The 21,202-nt window shown below is 35.7% G+C and overlaps 3 protein-coding genes and 1 long non-coding RNA gene across 6 annotated transcripts in view; all 4 read left to right on the forward strand.

The window, feature by feature from the left end:
• Positions 1–569: 569 nt before the first annotated feature.
• LOC114873840 (odorant receptor 45a-like) lies at positions 570–2,880 on the forward strand. The gene is made up of 5 exons (XM_029182573.2): positions 570–789; positions 1,369–1,672; positions 1,837–2,112; positions 2,187–2,547; positions 2,690–2,880. The coding sequence occupies exons 1-5, from the start codon at positions 570–572 to the stop codon at positions 2,759–2,761; spliced, it is 1,233 nt and encodes a 410-aa protein (XP_029038406.1). The 3' UTR covers positions 2,762–2,880.
• Positions 2,881–3,449: 569 nt separating this feature from the next.
• Positions 3,450–5,756, forward strand: LOC123988203 (odorant receptor 22c-like). Its single transcript, XM_046287391.1, has 5 exons — positions 3,450–3,724; positions 4,300–4,603; positions 4,763–5,038; positions 5,113–5,473; positions 5,616–5,756. The coding sequence occupies exons 1-5, from the start codon at positions 3,505–3,507 to the stop codon at positions 5,676–5,678; spliced, it is 1,224 nt and encodes a 407-aa protein (XP_046143347.1). The 5' UTR covers positions 3,450–3,504; the 3' UTR covers positions 5,679–5,756.
• A 675-nt stretch (positions 5,757–6,431) lies between these two features.
• Positions 6,432–8,952, forward strand: LOC114873854 (odorant receptor 85b-like). Its single transcript, XM_029182591.2, has 5 exons — positions 6,432–6,651; positions 7,592–7,895; positions 8,060–8,335; positions 8,410–8,770; positions 8,875–8,952. The coding sequence occupies exons 1-5, from the start codon at positions 6,432–6,434 to the stop codon at positions 8,944–8,946; spliced, it is 1,233 nt and encodes a 410-aa protein (XP_029038424.2). The 3' UTR covers positions 8,947–8,952.
• Positions 8,953–9,645: 693 nt separating this feature from the next.
• The window catches only part of LOC114873833, a 167,105-nt gene continuing 155,548 nt past the window's right edge, over positions 9,646–21,202 (forward strand). For all 3 annotated transcript variants that reach the window (XR_006829747.1, XR_006829749.1, XR_006829748.1), the window contains exons 1-2: positions 9,646–9,738; positions 12,939–13,069. This is a non-coding gene — a long non-coding RNA (uncharacterized LOC114873833). The remainder of the gene's footprint in view (positions 9,739–12,938; positions 13,070–21,202) is intronic.

A 21,202-nucleotide genomic window follows, 5' to 3' on the forward strand; every position in this document is an offset into this window, starting at 1 on the left:
TTACAACATATGGAACTTTTCCGTTTAAAAATTATATGTTCAATTATAGTTTAAGGTCCTTGTAAATGTTTGGTTAGCTTAGGTCACGACTGCCCCAGGCTCTCTTATTCAATTATCAATGCACCATCACAGGACACACAAATTAACATTGCACCCATCACAGTATATTGCACGTCAAAGCATCAGCGAACACTGTTCTTGGCGAAAGAAGCAAAAGAGCAAGTCTCCTTTTTTTCCCTTCGTGATTCTAAGTCGGATTTCTAGCTACTTGTTCTTCTAGACTAATAAAAGTTGCATTCCAGTTGGGCAAAAGATGTTCGCATGCTACCTCGCGATACTTACAGCATAAACTATTCCTGATACCTTGTATCAAAAAATGAACGATGGAAATATTGCAACCGGGTGATGACATTAATATTGCAAGTTGCTTGTGGTGAAAGGAATACATGACTTCCTGTCCACTGTATAATTTTGTTATAAAGAATTCTCAGGTAGGGGACACTGTTACTGCAACACTGGGAAAAAAACGAACCCTCTGACACGCGATCAAGTTCGTGTGGTGGGAGAAGATGAGAAAACTACCAAGGAACTCGATTGATTATTACATACTGCCGAACAAGATCATGTGCAGTGTGATTGGCATGTGGCCTTCCGATGAAAAACGCTCGACCTGCAGCAAAATATTCGCATACTTTCGGTTCATATTCTCTTTAATGGCTGCCTTTAGCATTTTCGTGCCTGGACTTTTGGTAATTGCGGTGAACTGGGGTGATCTACAAATTCTGACAGGTAACTGGATGAAATCAGTTGAGTAGTTTGCATGTTAGAATTGTAGTCAGTGATAGACAGTGTGAATTTAATTTGCAGTAGACCCTTCATAATTACTCGCAGAGGGCTTATTCACTTTGAATCTCATGCCCCAGTACGTGGTTTGTTTAGACATTTAATTGTTTTGGAAATATTCTGTTGCGCTTTCCTTCATCTCTTGCATCTTTGTTAAGTTAGCTTTATAGTTGTGGAATTTGTTGTGCTGGTGTGATCAAGAAATTTCTTCTCCTATATCCCAGAGTGCGACAACTTATCGAGAGCCTATTGTAATTCTATGATATAGATAACGTAATTATTTGGAAAATTTAGATTAAACAAAATTCCGAGCACAATATAAAATAAAATTTAATGTAACTCTAAGTAATATTTTTTGCACTAAATAAACGCGTTGCTTGCCACGGGATCAACGTTAAAATTTAATTTAATGAAATATTGAAAAACACAAAACTTCCGGTAGTAATCAACGCGTTGAACTTCAATGTATTTTGATAACTATTGGGTCTATCTTCTGACAGTGTGAATTTTTTCTTATTTAATTAGGGGTAGGATGTACTTCAATGACTCTTGTACAGCTGATATTCAAAATAATTTATCTAGTAGCAAGAAGAGAGAAATCATGTACATTGTATAAAGAATTAAGAAGTCTCTGGGACTCTACTGACGATCCTAAAGAAAGGCAATCTTACGAAGGACTCGCTTACTGGGCACGAATTTGTTCGATCACCTTCTATTCGTCCGGGATGATGTCTGTGGTTATGTTCATGATTTCACCAGCTTGTGATTATATTAGAAATAAACACATCGACAATGGTGTTAGTGCTCGACATTTACCAATTGATGCCTGGTAAAACTTCAAACATTTTTTCTTGCATTTGCGTAACTAGATAGCAGACAGGGTGAGCGCGACCGCCCCAAAAAGTGAATTGCTTTTTTCAAGTTATACCAATGATTTCATGTTTCATTTAAATACAATAAGTGTCATTTTATGAAGTCTGATTTAAATATTAGGTATGGAACGGATGTCTCGGAATCGCCTGACTTTGAAATCGCCTTTGTTTGTCAATTCCTAGCAGCTTTGCTTTGCGGCGTAGCAATTTGCGCTGTAGATACCACGTGTGTCACCATAATCCTACACGTATCTGGACAATTCCGATTAATCAGCACATGGATGAGTAATATTGGGATCAAAATAAGATGCCATTCTACTAATTATGTATCCGATTGTTCGTGGAATTTGGCAACAGATTTAATCAGGTGTATTCGTCATCATCAACGATTAATAAAGTAAGCAATAAATTCCTATTTCTAATATTTAAATTATACTTTGAATATTTAACTGTGTCATTACTTTGGTACAGTGTGGTGAATGATGTTAATGATTTATTAACCCCCATCATTTTTCTGCAACTTCTCACGAGCGGAATGGAGATTTGTTTAAGTGGATTCGCAGTTATGAGTAATGGTTCAAGCGCTGATTTATTTAAATTTATCTCTTATTTATCAACGATGATGATACAACTTTTATTATGGTGCTGGCCTGGTGCAATTTTGGTTCAGGAAAGTCAGGAAATAGGATACGCAGTTTATCTGCATGTACCATGGTATGAATTACCACCGATATATAGAAGGCAGCTTCTACTCATAATCCTCAGATCGCAGAAGTACTGTAGTATTTCTGCATTAACGTTTCAAACATTGTCTATTCATACTTTAACAAGTGTAAGTATTTTATGTAAGTAAAATGTAATTTTTTTCTTCAATCATCCCTTATAGTTTACTATTCAAGTACAATCATGAAACCGTGAAATGAAACGATTAGTTTCACCATTTGCGTAGAAATAAAATGGAAATTTCTTTTCAGGTATTTAATACAGCCACTTCTTATTTCGCTTTATTACGTCAAATGCAAGAGAATGAAGTGTCAATGTTATGATAACTGGAATCTAAACTTTCTCTCATGCTGCAAAGGATTTTTGAAGAAACAGAAGAATATACCTGTATAATTGTGTACTATTTGTAGGTGATTCCTAAACTTCGGACGACGGAACATCAAAAAACCTCTAATTTTAATTTAATTTTGCATTTCTAAATACTATACAAAATATGGAATTTTTTCGTTTAAAAGTTTCACATTCAAATATAGATTAAGATTCTTGTATATGTTGTGTTAGCTTACATCACGATTGCCCCAGGCTCTATTGTTCAATTATCAATGCATCATCACAAGACACACAAATTAACATTGCACCTATCACAGTATTCTCCACATCAAAATACCAGCGAACACTGTTCTTAGCGAAAGAAACAAAAGACCAAGTCTTCTTCATTCCCTTCGTGATACTAAGTATACGTATAACCCAGTCAGATTATTAGCTACCTGTTTTTCTAGACTCATAAAAGTTGCAACCCAGTTGGGCAAAGTATGTTCTCGTGCTACCTCACTACACTTATATCATAAACTATTCCTGAAACCATGAATCAAAAATGAATGATGGAAATGTTGCAACTGAGTGATGACATTAATATTGCAAACTGCTTGTGGTGGAAGGAATACATGACTTCTTGTCCACTGTGTAATTTTGTTATAAAGAATTCTCAGTTAGGGGACATTGTTACTGCAACACGGGAAAAAAACGAACCCTCTGACACGCGATCAAGTTTGTGTGGAGGGAGAACATGAGAAAACTACCAAGGAACTCGATTGATTATTACATATTGCCGAACAAGATCATGTGCAGTGTGGTTGGCGTGTGGCCTTCCGATGATAAACGCTCGATCTGCAGCAAAATATTCGCATACTTTCGGTTCATAGTCTCTTTAATGGCTGTCTTTAGCATTTTCGTGCCGGGACTTTTGGTAATTGCAGTGAACTGGGGTGATTTGAATATTCTGACAGGTAACTGAATGAAATCAGTTTAGTAGTTTGCATGTTAGAATTGTAGTCAGTGATGGACAGTGTGAATTTAATTTACAGTAGACTCTTGTTAATTATTCGCAGTGGCCTATTAACTTTCACATGTAATCTCGTGCCCCAGTGTTTGTTTAGAAATTTAATTTTCCAGGAAATATTCTGTTATGCTTTTCTTTATTTCTTGCCTGTGTGTCAAGTTAGCTTTATCGTTGCGGCATTTGGTTAGTTGCTGTTTTCAAGAAATTTCTTCACCTATATGCCCGACCGCGGCAAGTTATCGAGAGCCTATTGTAACCGTATGATATGATTCCGTAATTAGTTGTAATATTTAGATTAAACTAAATTCCTAATGCAATATAAAATGAAATTTAATGTAATACTCAGAAATATCTTCGGCACTTAATTAACTCGTTGCTTGCCATGGGATTCACCAGTGATTGACGATACAAATTTAATTAAACGAAATCTAAAAAAGTACAAAATTTCCTGTGGTAATCAATGTATCTTGATAACAATTGGGCCTTTTTTCTGATACTGTTAATTTTTTCTTATTTAATTAGGAGTCGGGTGTACTTCAACGTCTCTTGCACAATTTTTGTTCAAAATAATTTATCTAGTAGCAAGGCGAGAGAAATCATGTACATTGTATAAAGAATTAAGAAGTCTCTGGGACTCCACTGACGATCCTAAAGAAAGGCAATCTTACAAAGAATTCGCTTACTGGGCACGAATTTATTCGATCGTCTTCTATTTGTCCTCGACGATGACTGTGATTATGTTCACAGCTTCAGCAGCCTGGGATTGTATTAGAACCGAATATATCGGCAATGGTGTTAGTGGTCGACATTTACCAATTGTTGCCTGGTAAAACTTCAAACATTATTTTTTGCATTGTCGTAACTAGAAAGAATACAGGGTGGGCCCGACCTCCCCAAAAATGTGAATTGCGTTTCTCAAGTTATACCAATGATTTCATATAAATACTATAAGTTTCAATTTATGATGTGTCGATTTGCATATTAGGGATAGAACGGATGTCACGGAATCGCCCAACTTTGAAATTGCCTTTGTTTGTCAATTCCTAGCAACTTTGCTTTCCGCCGTTGCAGTTTGCGGCGTAGATACCACATGTTTCACCATAATCCTACACGTATCTGGACAATTCAGATTAATTAGCACGTGGATCAGTAATATTGGGTTCGAAATAAGATCCCATTCTACTAATTATGGATCCGATCGGTCGGGGAATTTGGCAAGAGATCTAATCAGGTGTATTCGTCATCATCAACGATTAATAAAGTAAGCAGTAAAATTTTGTTTCTAACATTTAAATTATATTTCTAATATTTAACTGTATCATTACTTTTGTACAGTGTGGTGAATGATGTTAATGATTTGTTAACCCCCATCATTTTTATGCAACTCCTCACGAGTGGAATAGAAATTTGTTTAAGTGGATTCGCAGTTATGAGTAATGGTGCAAGCGCCGATTTGTTTAAATTTATCTGTTATTTATCATTGATGATGACACAACTTTTAATGTGGTGCTGGCCTGGTGAAATTTTGGTTCAGGAAAGCCAGGAAATAGGATACGCAGTTTATCTGGATGTACCATGGTATAAATTATCACCGATTTATAGAAGACAGCTTTTACTTATAATCCTCAGATCGCAGAAGTACTGCAGTATTTCTGCATTAACGTTTCAAACGTTGTCTGTTCATACTTTAACAAGTGTAAGTATTTTGTTTATATAAAATGTAATTTTTTTCTTCAATCATCCCTTATGGTTTATTATTCAAGCACTATCATGAAATCGTGAAATGAAATGATTTGTTTCAGCGTTTGCGTAAAAATAAAACGGAAACTTCTTTTCAGGTATTTAATACAGCCACCTCTTATTTCACTTTATTACGTCAAATGCAACAGAATGAAGTGTGAATCTTATGATAACTGGAATCCATGGTTTCTCTCATGCTGCAAAAGGTTTTTGAAGAAACAGAAAAATATACCTGTGTAATTGTGTACAATTTGTAGATGATTACTTAATGTTCGGACAACGGACCATGCAGAAAATTCTAATTTTAATTTAATTTTGTATTTTAAATTATTTCACAACTTATGGAACTTTTTCGTTTAACAATTACACGTTCAAATATAGATAAATGTTCTTGTATATATTTTGTTAGCTTAGATCGCGATTGCCCCAGGCTCTCTTATTCAATTATCAATGCACCATCACAGGACACACAAATTAACATTGCACCTATCACAGTATTTTCCACTTCAAAGCACCAGCGAACACTGTTCTTGGCGAAAGAAGCAAAAGACCAACTCTCCTTTTTCCCCTTCGTGATACTAGGTATACGTATAACCCAGTCGGATTACTAGCTACGTGTTTTTCTAGACTTATAAAACTTGCAACCCGGTTGGGCAAAGGATGTTCTCATGCTACTCCACTATACTTATAGCATAAACTATTCCTGCAACCGTGTATCAAAAAATGAAGGATGGAAATGTTGCAACTGAGTGATGACATTAATATTGCAGTTTGCTTGTGGTGGAAGGGATACATGACTTTCTGTCCACTGTGTAATTTTGTTATAAAGAATTCTCCGATAGGGGACATTGTTGCAGCAACACGGGAAAAAAAGAACCCTCAGACACGCGATCAAGTTGGTCTGGAGGGTGAATATGCGAAAACTGCCGAGGAACTCGATTGATTATTACTTACTGCCGAACAAGATCTTGTGCAGTATGATTGGCATATGGCCTCCTGATGAAAAACGCTCGATCTGCAGCAAACTATTCGCATCCTTCCTGTACACATTATCTTTAATTGCTGCTTTTAGCGTTTTTGTGCCAGGACTTTTCCTAATTGCGGTGAACTGGGGTGATCTGAAAATTCTGACAGGTAACTGGATGAAATCAATTGAGTAATTTGCATGTTAGAAATGTAGTCAGTGATGGACAGTGTCAATTTAATTTACAGTAGACTCTGGATAATGATTCGAGGTTGCCTATTAACATTCACACGTAATCTCGTTCCTTACCATGTGGTTTTTTAGGCATTCAATTGTTTTGGAAATACTGTAAAACCTCTATAATTCGTCACTCCGGGTAAATCCTTTCCTCGTCATTTTAAAATTTACATGGTTTTTACTCCGCTTAAGTGGTCACTCCGTTTAAGTCGTCAAAATTTGTCGAACCCTTGAGTGACGACTTATCGAGGTTTTACTGTATTCTGTTATGCTTATTCTTATCTCTTGCCTCTGTGTCAAGTTAGCTTTATGGTTGGCCCGGTGAAACTGTACAGGCCGCCCACATAGCGGAGGTGTTTTACGGGGTAGGATGTTACTCGTCAGAGGGGTGGTCGTGAGTCCCGCACTGCCGGAGCCCCCTAAGCCGAATAGGCAACTGGAAATCACCCTATGTAAATGTATTTCCCCTCCGGCACTCAAAAAGAAAAAGAAAAAGAGCTTAATGGTTGTGACATTTGTTAAGTTGCGGTTTTCAAGAAATTTCTTCCCCTATATCTTCGAGTGCGACAAGTTATCGAGAACCTATTGTAATCCTACGATATAGATAGCGTAATTATTTGAAAAATTTAGATTTAACTGAATTCCTATTGCAATGTAAAATAAAATTTAGTGTAACCCTGAGAAATATTTTTTGCACTTAATTAACGCGTTGCTTGCCATGGGATTCACCAGTGATCGACATTACAAATTTAATTTAATGGGATATTAAGAAACACAACATTTCCTGTGGTAATCAACGTGTTGGCCTTCGATGTATTTTAATAACGATTGGGCCTGTCTTCTGATAGTATGAATTTTTTCTTATTTAATTAGGAGTCGGTTGTGTTTCAACAACCCTTGCACAGCTTTTATTCAAAAAAATTTATCTAGTAGCAAGACGAGAGAAATCATGTGGATTGTATAAAGAATTAAGAAGTCTCTGGGACTCCACTGACGATCCTAAAGAAAGGCAATCTTACGAAGAATTCGCTTACTGGGCACGAATTTGTTCGATCATCTTCTATTCGTCCGGGACGATGACTGTGATTATTTTCACAATTTCAGCAGCTTGTGATTACATTAGAAGCGAACATAACGACAATGGTGTTAACGGACGACATTTACCATTTGACGTCTGGTAAAACTTCAAACATTTTTTTTGCATTGGCGTAACTAGATAGGAGACAGGATGGGCCCGGCCTCCACAAAAATGTGAATTGCTTTCCTCAAGTTATACCAATGTTTTCATATTTCATTTAAACACAATAAGTGTCAATTTATGAAGTCTGATTTGAATATTAGGTATGGAACGGATGTCACGCAATCGCCTAACTTTGAAATCGCCTTTGTTTGTCAATTCCTAGCAGCTTTGCTTGGCACCGCCGGAATTTGCGCCATAGATACCACGTGTGTCACCACAATCCTACACATATCTGGACAATTCAGATTAATCAGCACGTGGATCAGTAATATTGGGATCGAAATAAGATGCCATTCTACTAATTATATATCCGATCGTTCGGGGAATTTGGCAACGGATCTAATCAAGTGTATTCGTCATCATCAACGATTAATAAAGTAAGCATTAAAATACTATTTCTAACATTTAAATTATACTTCTAACATTTAACTGTATCATTACTTTTGTACAGTGTGGTGAATGATGTTAATGATTTATTAACCCCCATCATTTTTCTGCAACTCCTCACAAGTGGAATAGAGATTTGTTTAAGTGGATTCGCAGTTATGAGTAATGGTTCAAACGCCGATTTATTTAAATTTATCTCTTACTTATTATCGATGATGATACAACTTTTATTATGGTGCTGGCCTGGTGCAATTTTGGTTCAGGAAAGTCAGGACATAGGGTACGCAGTATATTTGCATGTGCCATGGTATAAATTACCGCTGATTTATAGAAGACAGCTTCTACTTATGATCCTCAGATCGCAGAAGTACTGCAGTATTTCGGCATTAACGTTTCAGACATTGTCTATTCATACTTTAACAAGTGTAAGTAGTTTTTCTTTCATTCATTCCTCATGGTTAATTGTTCAAGTACAATCATTAAATTGTTTCAACATTTGCGTAAAAATAAAATGGAAACTTCTTTACAGGTATTTAATACAGCCACTTCTTACTTTGCTTTATTACGTCAAATGCAAGAGGAAGAAGTGTCAAAGTCATGATAACTGGAATCTATATTTTCTCTCACGCTGCAAAAAGTTTTTGAAGAAACAGTAAAATATAGCTATGTAATTGTGTAAGATTTGTAGGTGATTGCTTAATGTTCGGACGGCGGACCTTGAAGGAAGCTCAAATCTTAATTTAATTTTGTATTTTAAATTATTTCTCAACTTATGGAACTTTTTCGTTTAAAAATTAGGCATTGAAATATAGATTAATATTCTTGTATATGTTTTGTAAATTTGGGTCTCGATTGACTCAGACTTCGCTGTTGAAGAGTTAGAAAGTGGTTTGTAAGTAATTAAAGGGGTACAACTTAATTTTTGCTGTTTTTGTTGATATTCAGTTCAAAAGTTTTCTTAAAGTGGAAACAAAACCAATAATTTGTAGGTAATACAACATTCTTTATATGATTTTATAAAAAATTTAAGTACTTATTTATAATTCTTTATTTCAAAGTATTATACATTCTGTACTTGTTTTTATACTTTTAACATTTATTTACTATTATAAAAAATCAAATGACTAAATATTGTTAAAAGTTCTTTTAAGCGTTTGTAGACTTAAGCTCAATTGCAAAGAAATTTAAAGTTATATTAGAGTTTGTTTCGTAGTGTCTCTATGTAACTCATTTTGAATTCGCGCGCCAGTAGTCGTCCGCCATCTTAGAACGCCCTCAGTCTACGGCGTCAGTACGTGATTGTGGTTTGAACTGGTGCGTAGGTCTGAAGCACGTGAGCTTGAAACTTGTGAAAAAGCAGTAAAACTACAATTATAATGTTCAATTAACATTGGTGAGTACACAGTTTACTTTTTCCTCGATATTAAGCTATCTTTTGCAATTAAAGTCAGTTGTTACGAACAATAAATAGTCTTTCACCGATACGATTTTGACTTTGACATTGAACTTGTCTGTATTCTTCATTTTATGATTAGTATCATTGTAATAATTATTGTAAATATTCTTATTTTGATTTTTAAGTGATAATTATTTGCTTTACTATTGCAAACAATAATTATTAGTGGTGAAAAGTATAAAATGATTGTACTGGTTATTGCATATAACACTTCTAAGATATGTATGTTAATATTTCTTTCAAATTTTCACAATTATTCATAAATCATACAGTGATGTTTTATAAAAGCTATTACTTATTGCTAAATGATAATATTAATATTAATGTTTTCTTAAATGTTTATATCTTCTAAAGCATTGTACCATTTACTTTGTATATTATTTTCAGTTAGTGTTCTTATTGAATGTAGGTATAATTCCAATAGAGTTTATCAGAGTTGTTTAACAGTAGGCAAATTATTAGTCGATGATAAAATCATGATAATCAAAGGTTGGAAAGAATCTGTTACCTGTATCCTTAGTGTTTCAATATTTTATGTTTAAGCACACATTTAGATCTCATATCTAAGAACGTAGCAATACAAATTGTTACTTGTAAAATTCTATCATATTAGATTTGTGTATATAAACCAGCCCTCTGTAGAATCATTCCTGAATTCCATGAGCATTCTGTGGATCAATACCTTCCACCATCGATAACACAAAATTTATTCTTAGCATCAAGGATTTCCAATTGATTTTTATTTCACTCAATCTGATTTTTAATACACATTATTCATCAATAATGTTAAAATAGTTCTGAATATTGCAATACAATCTGGATAATTTGCATATTACATTCTTCAACTAAAACCTCTCTTAAAATATCAAATAACACAAAATTCTATCTACAATTTGAAACACAATGAAAATCCTAGAATTTGATTATAATTAAACCTTCCTTCAGCTATCATAACTTTTGACAAAAAAACTGTAGGAATACTTTTCTCCTTTGATAAAATATTCTTTATTAAATCTCCAATACAAAAGTATAATTTTCCCTTTACATTATTGTTACAATAAAATTCAAAGAACCAGAGTAGAATAGGAAGAACACAAATCATTGCAAAACAAGCTGTGCATCTGGACTAAACTTCCAGGTCCCTTATAAATATTTATACGCGTGCGTCGAAGCTAGAGAGCTCACCTGAATCCCACATCTTACCATGAATTTAACCCTCTTGTTTTCCTGTCGATAGAGTACAGACGCGTATACGTTTTTTCCACAGACATTGGTTAGGTAACACTGGTAGCATCATAATGTCCAGTTTAAGCAGCTACCGACCGGAAGTTTTCTTAAATAATCTTCGATTTCAGCTTTATACATACAATCCTCTATCCAGTGTCTTTCTCATTTCTAAATTTTTATCTTTTCCATATATATCGTTTACACCTTTTTTGTTTGAAATAACATAGGGTAATTGTAAAATTAATTAAATTCCATTTGAATTGACTTGAGAATTAATTTGAGAAACAAGAATTTTTCCAGTAAATCAAAAATACTTTTCCTTTCTCTTTTTCCTTAAATTAGAATAGGGGATATGAAGATAAAGTCTCTATTTTTATTATTTATATTCGAAACTCGTCTTGAGGAATCACGGACCGCAATTCAGGAAAGAGTTGAAACTTCTAAGGGACTGCAGGATGCTGATAAAAAATAGACGATGTAACTTAGGTGCATTCTCATGCGTGGCTTCGTGAGATGCTCTTGATATTACATGAGATCTAGTTTTTTTTATCTTCAGATTCCCTTCTCTTTGCGTGGAAGATGAGAATTTAAAAAATTTGATATCTTTCTAGAGAATATTATTAGAAAACTCAACATGCTTGGGTGCCATAAATTCCTGGATGTCTAAGATTTCAGATAAATTTTTGAAATAGAATATCGTTTATAATATTTAGTTCCAAACTGTTAAAAATTGCCATCTATTCAATAATGATTAAAAATGAATTTATTTTTTATAATAAAATTAATAATTCTTTAAATTGACGGAAAATTGATTTTAAAAATTTTAATTTTATTACTAAAATAATTATCTCGATATCTGAGGTAAATTTTTTAACAAAAACCCTTACAATTGAAACGTCGTATAAGTAAAATTTAAGGGTAACTTTTTAGGAAAGATAATATCAATTTCTTTTTAATAGTAAAACGCTAAAATTCCAAAGAAATCCTCTTGTATGCAATATGTTACCCCTTGTTGTTGTATTGTTTCAAGATTGCTATGATAAGATTCACACAGATAACATGCCCAAAGAATAAACTCATTTTTGACTGACATAAATATAATTGACCATTTTCACCACCATATCATGGGAAACAAAAACTGGCCCGCGTCAGGGGATGAATGTACCGTCCAATTTGCAATTAATCAATCTGTGGCAGCTAAACAATCCTCTCCGTTCGACTTCAAAGACTATTGACATCGTTCACGATAAATCATCGTCGGTTCGCCGAAAAACAGATGGCGATATATCGCGATGGTATAATAACAGGGACGGGTCGGTTCGTTTATTTACCAGCGTCGAATAAACACGCGACAGATCCGCCATCGTGTTCAACCGTTGCCACGGTTAATTGTCGGCATTACATTTATTCCGGTGAAAATATTCGATGCTGTTCGCCGTGACTCGTCGCGATCAAAACTGTTGTATTTTCGTCTCCCCGTGGATTCGTATGGTCATTAACCATCCCCGAATGCTCATCGAAATGCCGTCAGTTACGTCCTCGTTTAATGATACTTACATTAACCGAACCGCGTTCATAATGTTGACTAGAGGCTCGCGTTGCTTTTCGCGTCTGCCATCTGCATCATCATTAATTAACCCTCCTGTTCGAGTGACAAACTTCCTGTTACACTTTCGTCTGTGTTGCGTTTTTGTGACCCAAAGAACCATTCCTGATATTTTGGAATAATTGTTTTTTTAATCTAAGATATGTATATGTAGTAGAATTTTAATTGTCGAGATATTGATTAATGAAGCATTTCATTATTTGAATATGAGGTATACTCGCGATCAAATCAGGCATTCAATGTTTAAAATACTTTTGTTTTAGAGTATTACATTTTTTTTTAATACTTGCTTGTTTTTTTTTAGATTCCACAGTCGTACACGAATAATGGAAAAAGAATTTCACAACTTTCCATCGAAATATGGATCAATCTTCAACACATTCCTGTGGACGGGCTGTGTCTGACATATCACGAGTATTGACTACTGGCGGCTGGGTAAGTGAAAGAAAGTTCTTTATCCATTTTTCTATTTAACACTTTGACTGCTGTTGGAGTCCCATGTGACCTCCATTACGAATTTAATATAACCAACTTTTGTTAAATTTATAGAGAATTTTAACCCCATAGAGGATTATTTTATTATTATTATAGTAATAATGTAAACTAGAAAGTTTAGTACTGCAAATTAAATAATTGCATTTTTAATTATTCTTCACTGTGGCAGTCGTTGTGTTAAAATTAAATTTTGTTTATTATTTTGTTAATTTCCATCTGTCTAAATAATGATTTTTTATTGGAATATAATAACTGTAATAATTGCAAATAATTCAGCTTTGAAGTTATAATAATCTAATACCATGAATTCTCTACATGTATAAAATAGTATTTCCAACAATAGAGGACAAATTAGGAGCAATTACGTTCTCCAATTAATGCGTAAAATTATTCGTGGCTTGAAAGTTTCAAATAACAATACAAATTGGTAGAAGTGAATTATAATTCCACTTTAATCATATCTAAATAGAATTAATTTACTTATACTCGCTCATTCAGAGGTATGTTAATTAGTTAGCTAAATAACATACCCGCAGATAAATAGGTAGGAAACGTTTAACAGTATATCAAACATTATTCATATAGATACCGTAAATTATTCTACGAGATCGTTAATTACTAAACAGTAGTTACAAATTTCAGTTGCATCGATTAATATAAAACTATTCTATAATTACAGAATGATTTATAAACAAGTTTCAGAAGAGCATGACAAACTTCGGTCGTGTAAATCTGATGTGATTAATCTTGTTAAAAAGCGTAAAGCAAAGTTTATATTATGCGCCTTTTTTGCAAACTTTTACTTTGTAAACTTTACCAAGAAACGAAGTAATAAGCTGATTTTGCAACTTGCGATGCGACGCATTCTCGATATTTATCGATTTAGTACATGGAAGAACCAAAGTTTATTGAATCTTTACTTTTATACAGGATGCTTTTAATTATTCTTATTTAGATACAATAAACGCTCCATAATTCTCAGCATTTGGGCCTCTATAGGCAGGTACTTCTAAAAAACGGGCAATTATTGAGCGTTAATGGCATGCGTGCCATCTTGTAAGTTTTTTATTTTATTCATTAGCTATTTATTTCTTTATGTAACAATGTTATTAAGGCTATTAATTCGGACCGGTTATTCGGGTACCTGTGAAATACTCGGGTAGACAAAATTACTAAAAGAATCATATGACAAGGAATTACTGTCGTTTTTTGCTAAAATGTCGGGAAATAATCAGACCATTTGCATCCAGCTTAATTTTCCCTTAATTTATCCACGTTATCAGGATCGATTGTTACAAAGACGAGGTTCTAGGTTTCTAAGAGGGTGAGAGGGTGCATGCGTTTGACAGGATGTCGGCTAATCGCTTTCCTCAAATCGCGCCTTTAGTCTACCACGCCAGTCACCTGTCTCTTCCGCGATCCTGTGTGTTTCACGCGTGAACGAGCTTTCATCCCCTTCCTATGGTCTAAGGATCGAGGGTGTAGAGATTTGCTAGGGTTAACAAGAGTGTCTTAGTTTAGACACTTTGATTCTTGGTCAACAATCGGTAGTTTTCTTACAGCCACATTGATCCAATGGCGAGATCTTGAATTTTGTCTAATTAAATTATTCTAAGACCTATTAACACTTCATCTACAGGGAATCTATTAATAGCTTTCTGGATCTATTAATAATTATTTGATTATTACAATTTGCCTTATCACTCGGTTGAATTAATGAAATTTGCTGTATTTTAATTAAAAGTAAATTGAAATTAAGGGTTACACCTTTTAAACTTTAATTGCTCTAAACCGTTGAGCAGCGGATCACGAAGAGAGCCACAATTTTAATTTAATTTTTTATTTCATATTATTTTCATTTTCTAAATTTTATTCTGTTCCTTTCAAAATTATTCTTTTTATATATGAAACCCTTCTACATAATTTTAAATTAATATCCTTGTATATTTTTTGTAAGTTGGGTCACAATTGACCAAGGATCCGCTGTTCAAGGCTTAAGTTATTAAGTGATGATGCTATGTAGATAATGCGTCAATCTTAATTAACATATGATTTATTTAAACTTGACGTGAATAAATAGATTTGTAGCTTGGAATAAAGCCACTTTACTTTCGTATCTTGTTTCGCTTGAGGAATACAATTTTTCCCCGAACATTGGCCGCATTCAAATTAAATTCTACCTGTGTCACCGTAGATTTACCTCAAATGTTCTTCTTTCAAGTCTGCCGTTTGTAGAAAACGGAAGAGAAATTACTCGGAGGATCTTACTTTAATCACACCGTTCTCTGTCCCCTTTTGTCTCGTTCTTTTTCGCTCGCGTCTTAATTACTTGTTCGTTGCTCCAAATGAATAAGTTGAAAATGAATTGTCGCTCGAGACACGGTACAAAGAGTCGAAGACTCGAGGTAGAAATCGAAAGAGACGGAAGCGAGAGTCGAGCAATCGAGAGGATTTCAGGGATCAAGGAAAAGGGGGAGCCGATTGTCCTGGCAGTAACAATTGATTAAACATGCTCCGAGTTTTGGCAAGTTCGGTTCAGCCTCGTCGATCGAATTTCCTATTCGACACTCGAATTGAAAACGGCCCTGGCTGCTGCTGCTACTGGCGGTCCGTTCACCCCCTGGAACGCCGCTGGTACAGTCGTGTCTCAACGGATCTGGTTAGTCGGAATCGGACGGTCCGAATCGGTGCTGGAATTTCGACGATCGGGGGTACGGGATGGGCCAGAACGCACTGCCGAAATTCAATACCTCTAATGGAAGTGTCAGGTATCGTCGAGGGTGATCCCACGGTACGAAGTATTCGTCGAAAGAATTCGAGGAATTAATTAAATTAATGAAGAGTCCCCTATGAGATATCTCTGTTTCGCAAATGGGGTATGGAGAACGTTTCGCTGATACTGATAAATGGGACGCTTTCAAATCAAACTGATGTTATAAACATTTTTTTTTTTATATATACAAACAAAGTTTAATGTCAATTTTAGATTTTTTTTAAATTTCTCAAGTTTATAGATTTGGCAACTGAAAATTCATTACATATACAAAATAGATTGCATTTCATTATTATTATTATTACCGTAGATAATATTTTCATTGTCAAGTACATTAATTATACCATTGCCTTAATTTGTCCTTAAATATTTATAGCAGTCATTTTTAGTAATTTTTAATTTTTCTTTTTCATAAATCTGTCAAAAAGATCCAACAATTATAAACATTATTACTATTGTTTCTAAAGTCAAATGAATATAAAAATATCAAAACTTCTGATAATTATAAAATCACTATTTGATTAATTATTATCAGAATCTTTTAGTTAACCATTACCAACTGTTCTTTATTTATTTTTACAATTTTTGTTCTCTTCACAAGTAGCTAAAGTCTCAGGCTGGAAACGTTGCAAGGGTTAAGTTCATCCTTTTTCAACCGAGGGCTCTGCTTTCTTACGCTTTACCTAATTATTTCGCGCGAGAAGAGAACGTTTCGTTTTAGTGCATCTCGGTGCATCGGGGATAGAGAAATGCATTGCGCGTCTGAGCTTCTTAAGTTGCAGCAAGCATTCCCGTCATAAGCCGAGGGAAAAAGGGATTTTCGCGAATACTGCCGGCAGGAACGGTTTTAATTCTGTTTCGCTATCCTTAACGAGAACACCGTTAAACAACCCCCGGGTTAATTTTTGCCGCGCGAAGGATTTGATTTCTGCGGCAACGAAAAGATTTTCTCAGACGTCGTTTCGTTTATTAGAATAAGCTGGACTAACTTCGGCATTCTCTTTATATGTATGAAAAATGTGTTCATTTTCTTGCATGAAAAATACGAGACAGTTGTTCAAATATGTTTCGAGTTACCACCTCAGACACTATAGTTATTTGCATTTTTCCCGTTAAAAGTCTTCCATTAACGCGATAATTTCCTTTATAAAGGCGAACGAAAAGTCTTAATGCGAAATGGAAAAAACAGATCCGGGTAAAAGCGTCCGGACAAAAATTTTAATTAAATTCGAGGAAAAACGCAGTTGCGAAAATTTCTCGTCCCTGTGGCCTGCTCGGAATTTCATTATGCCCCATCCTTAGACCTTGAATTTATATCGCCGTGTTATGAAAAACAGTTCCGAAGTGTTGCATTCTTTGGTATTCTTTAGTTGCAACCTCGAGTCAAATTATGAATCGCTTCTTATTTGATTCTTTTCTGTTTCGTTCAGAAGTACATAAAAGGTTGCTCGTATCGGTCAGAAACAATAGCCAACGATTATCTATGATAAAGCGGACAAAGAACATTAATAGACCTCTCGGAGCGCAAAGCTTCCGGCTTAGAAGCTTCTCACGCTTCCGAATATTTCATCCGGGATTCAGGGACAATACAATGGAGGGGCAGGAATAAAAAAAGGGAAGGAAGAGATTCAACTGGCTGAACTTGCCGTTTGCAATCTTAACCGGCTTCAGTACATCCCCAGAAAAACGACTGGCCAGGCCACTTAATATTTCACCGCATTAGCCGACGTTCGCGGATTACTCATGGGGTCTCTCATGGCGGTGTTGGCCCGCTGGTCGCGCGAGAGGGTGTTCGCCTCGAGAGTGGCAATCGTCGATAAAACGGAATTACCGGCGTTAATAATCGAGGCGAGCTCTCGCGCGTTTACTCGCGGGACAACTCGGTTGTCCAGCGACGCGTACAGTTGAATTATCCACGTAACAACAATGTCCCCTCTGCGAACTTCTCGCTGACAATCCTCGTTCGACCACTTGATCAGGGAATTAACGAGATTCAAAGTCAGTTTGTAGAGAAACTGGGTAATACATTTCATTTCTATAAAAGGATTGATAAAATCAATGTTATTGTTTGAAATTATATTAATGATTAATTAATGATAAATTAATCAAAATTATTCGTAACATTATATTTGAGGGCTTCGTTCATTCCGTGCTGCTTAATTATTAATTATCAAATTGCAAGTGGCATCTAATTGAGCAGATAGAAATAAAAGGAAGAATATTAGTGACAAAAATTAAATATTAATTTTGAAGGTGAAAATCCACATTTTTTTAGAGGAACTAATGATTAATTCATTGGTGGGGTATTATCCACTTTTATGACGTTTAAAAGATACTCGAAAAGAAACATCTATACTTATCACCAAGTGCATTATGCATTTTAGGATTAAATACACTCTGTACGGCCTTATCTATCATCTCGTATATCTTCCGAGATAAGAGTCCATAGCCCGTGAGTTTAGGGTTGCGTTAAGGTGAGATAAGTTTTGAAAGAGGTCGAGAAAAAAGGCAGTAGAATGGCCGGAGGCGAGGAAATCCACGGAGCCATCGCTCAACTCATTTTCTTAACTCGTGGTAGGCGGGTTCGGCAAAGGAAGTTGGTTTCGCAAAAAACTTCCAAGAGGAAGCATTACGCGGTAATTATCGGGGTGGGATGGTCTGGTCCGTGGCGGGATTATCGTAAAAATAGCGGCGTATTATCGCGAATCCGGCTGAGTCTCGTTCGGTGGTTATTGCCCGACCGTGATAAGCTTTAACGAGACCGCGTGAAATTTTTTTTTATTTCTTTTATTTTCAACGATAGCAACGCGAGGCTTGTTGTTGGTCGCGTGACCGCGAAAACGCGCAATATCTGCTGGCACCCCGTGTCACGTTTCGGGGATTTATCAGCGTTCGGTTGACAGGGAAAATAATGAAGTCGGGTCCACCGAAAACCGGCCAAATCTGTCTGTTTCCCCGGTCACGGAGGAGCGCTCGTTTTTCCAGTTGCTCCCGATCGGCGTGCATCTGCATATTTAAATCGAACGCCAACCATTCACTTTTCCGAAACGTCCATTACGCGACCAGTTAAACGGGACGAATGCAACGCGAATAAATTTCTTTTGAGCAGGGGTCAAAACCGGATAATTTGCCGCGGCTGATTTATATGGATTGTTTACCATTGTTTTCCCACGGACGTTGCTTTTTTCGAGCCTGCTTTTTATTTGCTTTCACGGGTAAATTACGGAGCTTCTGATTGTTTCGGGGAAATTGATGTTTTAGCCACACTTTGGGACTTCTTCAAATATGCCCATTTATTTAATGGAATAAGTACTCTGCTGTTAAAACAAATCATTATCAAAAGTTGCCATTAATATTTCAATAATTATAAAAATAAGTTTTTTAATTTTTGTGTACTTTGCTAAAAATATATCCAAATTTTCACTTTAAATATTCAAAAATAAAAGTCCATAAATATCTCAAATCCGTTGATACAACCAGTTTCAATATTTCTTAATATGAAGAAATCGAAATTGATCATCGACACATGAAATTCTTCATATAACGAACGTAGCATTTTGTGTTTGTGTATATTCTGTTGAGAAAATGGTTCAATTTATCGTACGTGTTTATATTAAATGTATTATCAAAGTTGGCTAGCGAGAATTCATCGTCGAAATAAATCTGTCTGTCGAGAACACAAATTTAATCCTACGGGGGTCGGCGGTCGAGAGTTAACTCTCCTTTTATTAAATATAGAGCAACTTCCGGTGAAGCGAATATAATGTTGCCACACCCGGAAATTTCAGCCGTGTCACGTTCTATTTCGTTCGAAAGAAGCTTTCCCCTTTTGCGTCAACACCAGGCCAAACGATACTCGAGGCTTCGAAATTTCATGCCCAGCTCTCTGTTTGCTTTCCTAGCTGTCCTGCAAAATAATTTCCCCGAAATTTGAGGAAATTGAGAGGAATCAACAGTGAATTAAATTCAGCTGGTTCAGAGGATAAAATCAAAGCAAATGTTAGATACAGAACTGAATTCCTCGAATATCTACCGTTTAAATTAATATTATTCTCTTTCACAGATAATTCCATTTCTTTTTTATTGCTATTAATATTTTTTCAAATTTATAATATCAGATAATTAGACATTGCATTATTAAATACCGCAAGTTGCGCAAAGCAGGTACGTGCATAATTTTTGTAATACATAACAATTTTAATATTGTTTGATAACTGTACAATATCCAACATGGTAGACCTTCTCTTCATTGGTATAGCGTTTTCACGAGAATACGCGAGGGAACAGCTTTACGAGGCAATATATTGAGTACCGATCACCAAACACGTGTCAGGGTGTTTTCATTTTAGACGTGGTGTGTCGTAAAGGGCTAAAGTTTTAGCCAATTCCACCCTCGATTGAATGTAAAACGAAAAAGGAAGGAGAACAACATACTCCACATTTTCTCTGCTCTTTTTTCCTCCTGATGCGCTTATGGTTCCCTCGTTCCAAGTAGAAACACGGTCAACCTTTTTCTCCTGTTTGCGAATTTCAAGCAACTTTCGTGCCACAGTTTGCGCAAACGTGCGCTATCTCGCCGCGCCATGTGTACATATTACAAGCTACACTTGCCAGGAAAAAAGCCCGAAACCTGGACTTCCTCGCGCCCCTGTGTACCCGCTGCGAACCAATAAAACGCCTCGAGGTTAGATTCATTTTTACGAGCATTTGGAGAGCGGCAGATTTTTCTTCCCTTTGTTCGATACCTCCTATCTGTCCCTGTGTTCGTATTTCAAAACCACCATGATAAATCTTAGTGCATATATACTATATTTACTATGTTACTTTCGCCCCCGATCTCCCCCTACTTACGGGGACAGCATAGTCGACGATGCGCTTTTAAATTTTTTTACCACGTGTCAGTCCATTTTGGCTTTCGCTTCGAATTTAAAAGAAATTCACCTGTCTCGAAAGTTACACTTGATAATGGAAGGACGTTAATCGAGTTCTCAGTGGTCGAACAATCGGTCGCTGCGTGTCGAAATCGAATTCCCGGATAGAATAACAGAATTTTCATCGATCGTCCACAGATCAGCGGCTCTATTTCCTGCTGGTGCTTCCTGCGGAAGGAGGTTCGTTCGAAAAAAAAAAAAAAAATGATAAAAAAGGAACAAAAAATTGGCGAACCAATTAAGCGGCGAGTAATAATGACAGGGAGGGAAAGTACTGATCGATTGCAACCAGTCTGCGAACAGCCGTGTACGTAGAGAGACGATCGGAGGTGAATAGGAGCGAGAACGCGAATGATAATTAACCGTTTC

This window comes from Osmia bicornis, chromosome 10, assembly GCF_907164935.1.
Source record: "Osmia bicornis bicornis chromosome 10, iOsmBic2.1, whole genome shotgun sequence".
In the NCBI taxonomy this organism is placed as follows: Eukaryota; Metazoa; Arthropoda; class Insecta; order Hymenoptera; family Megachilidae; genus Osmia; species Osmia bicornis.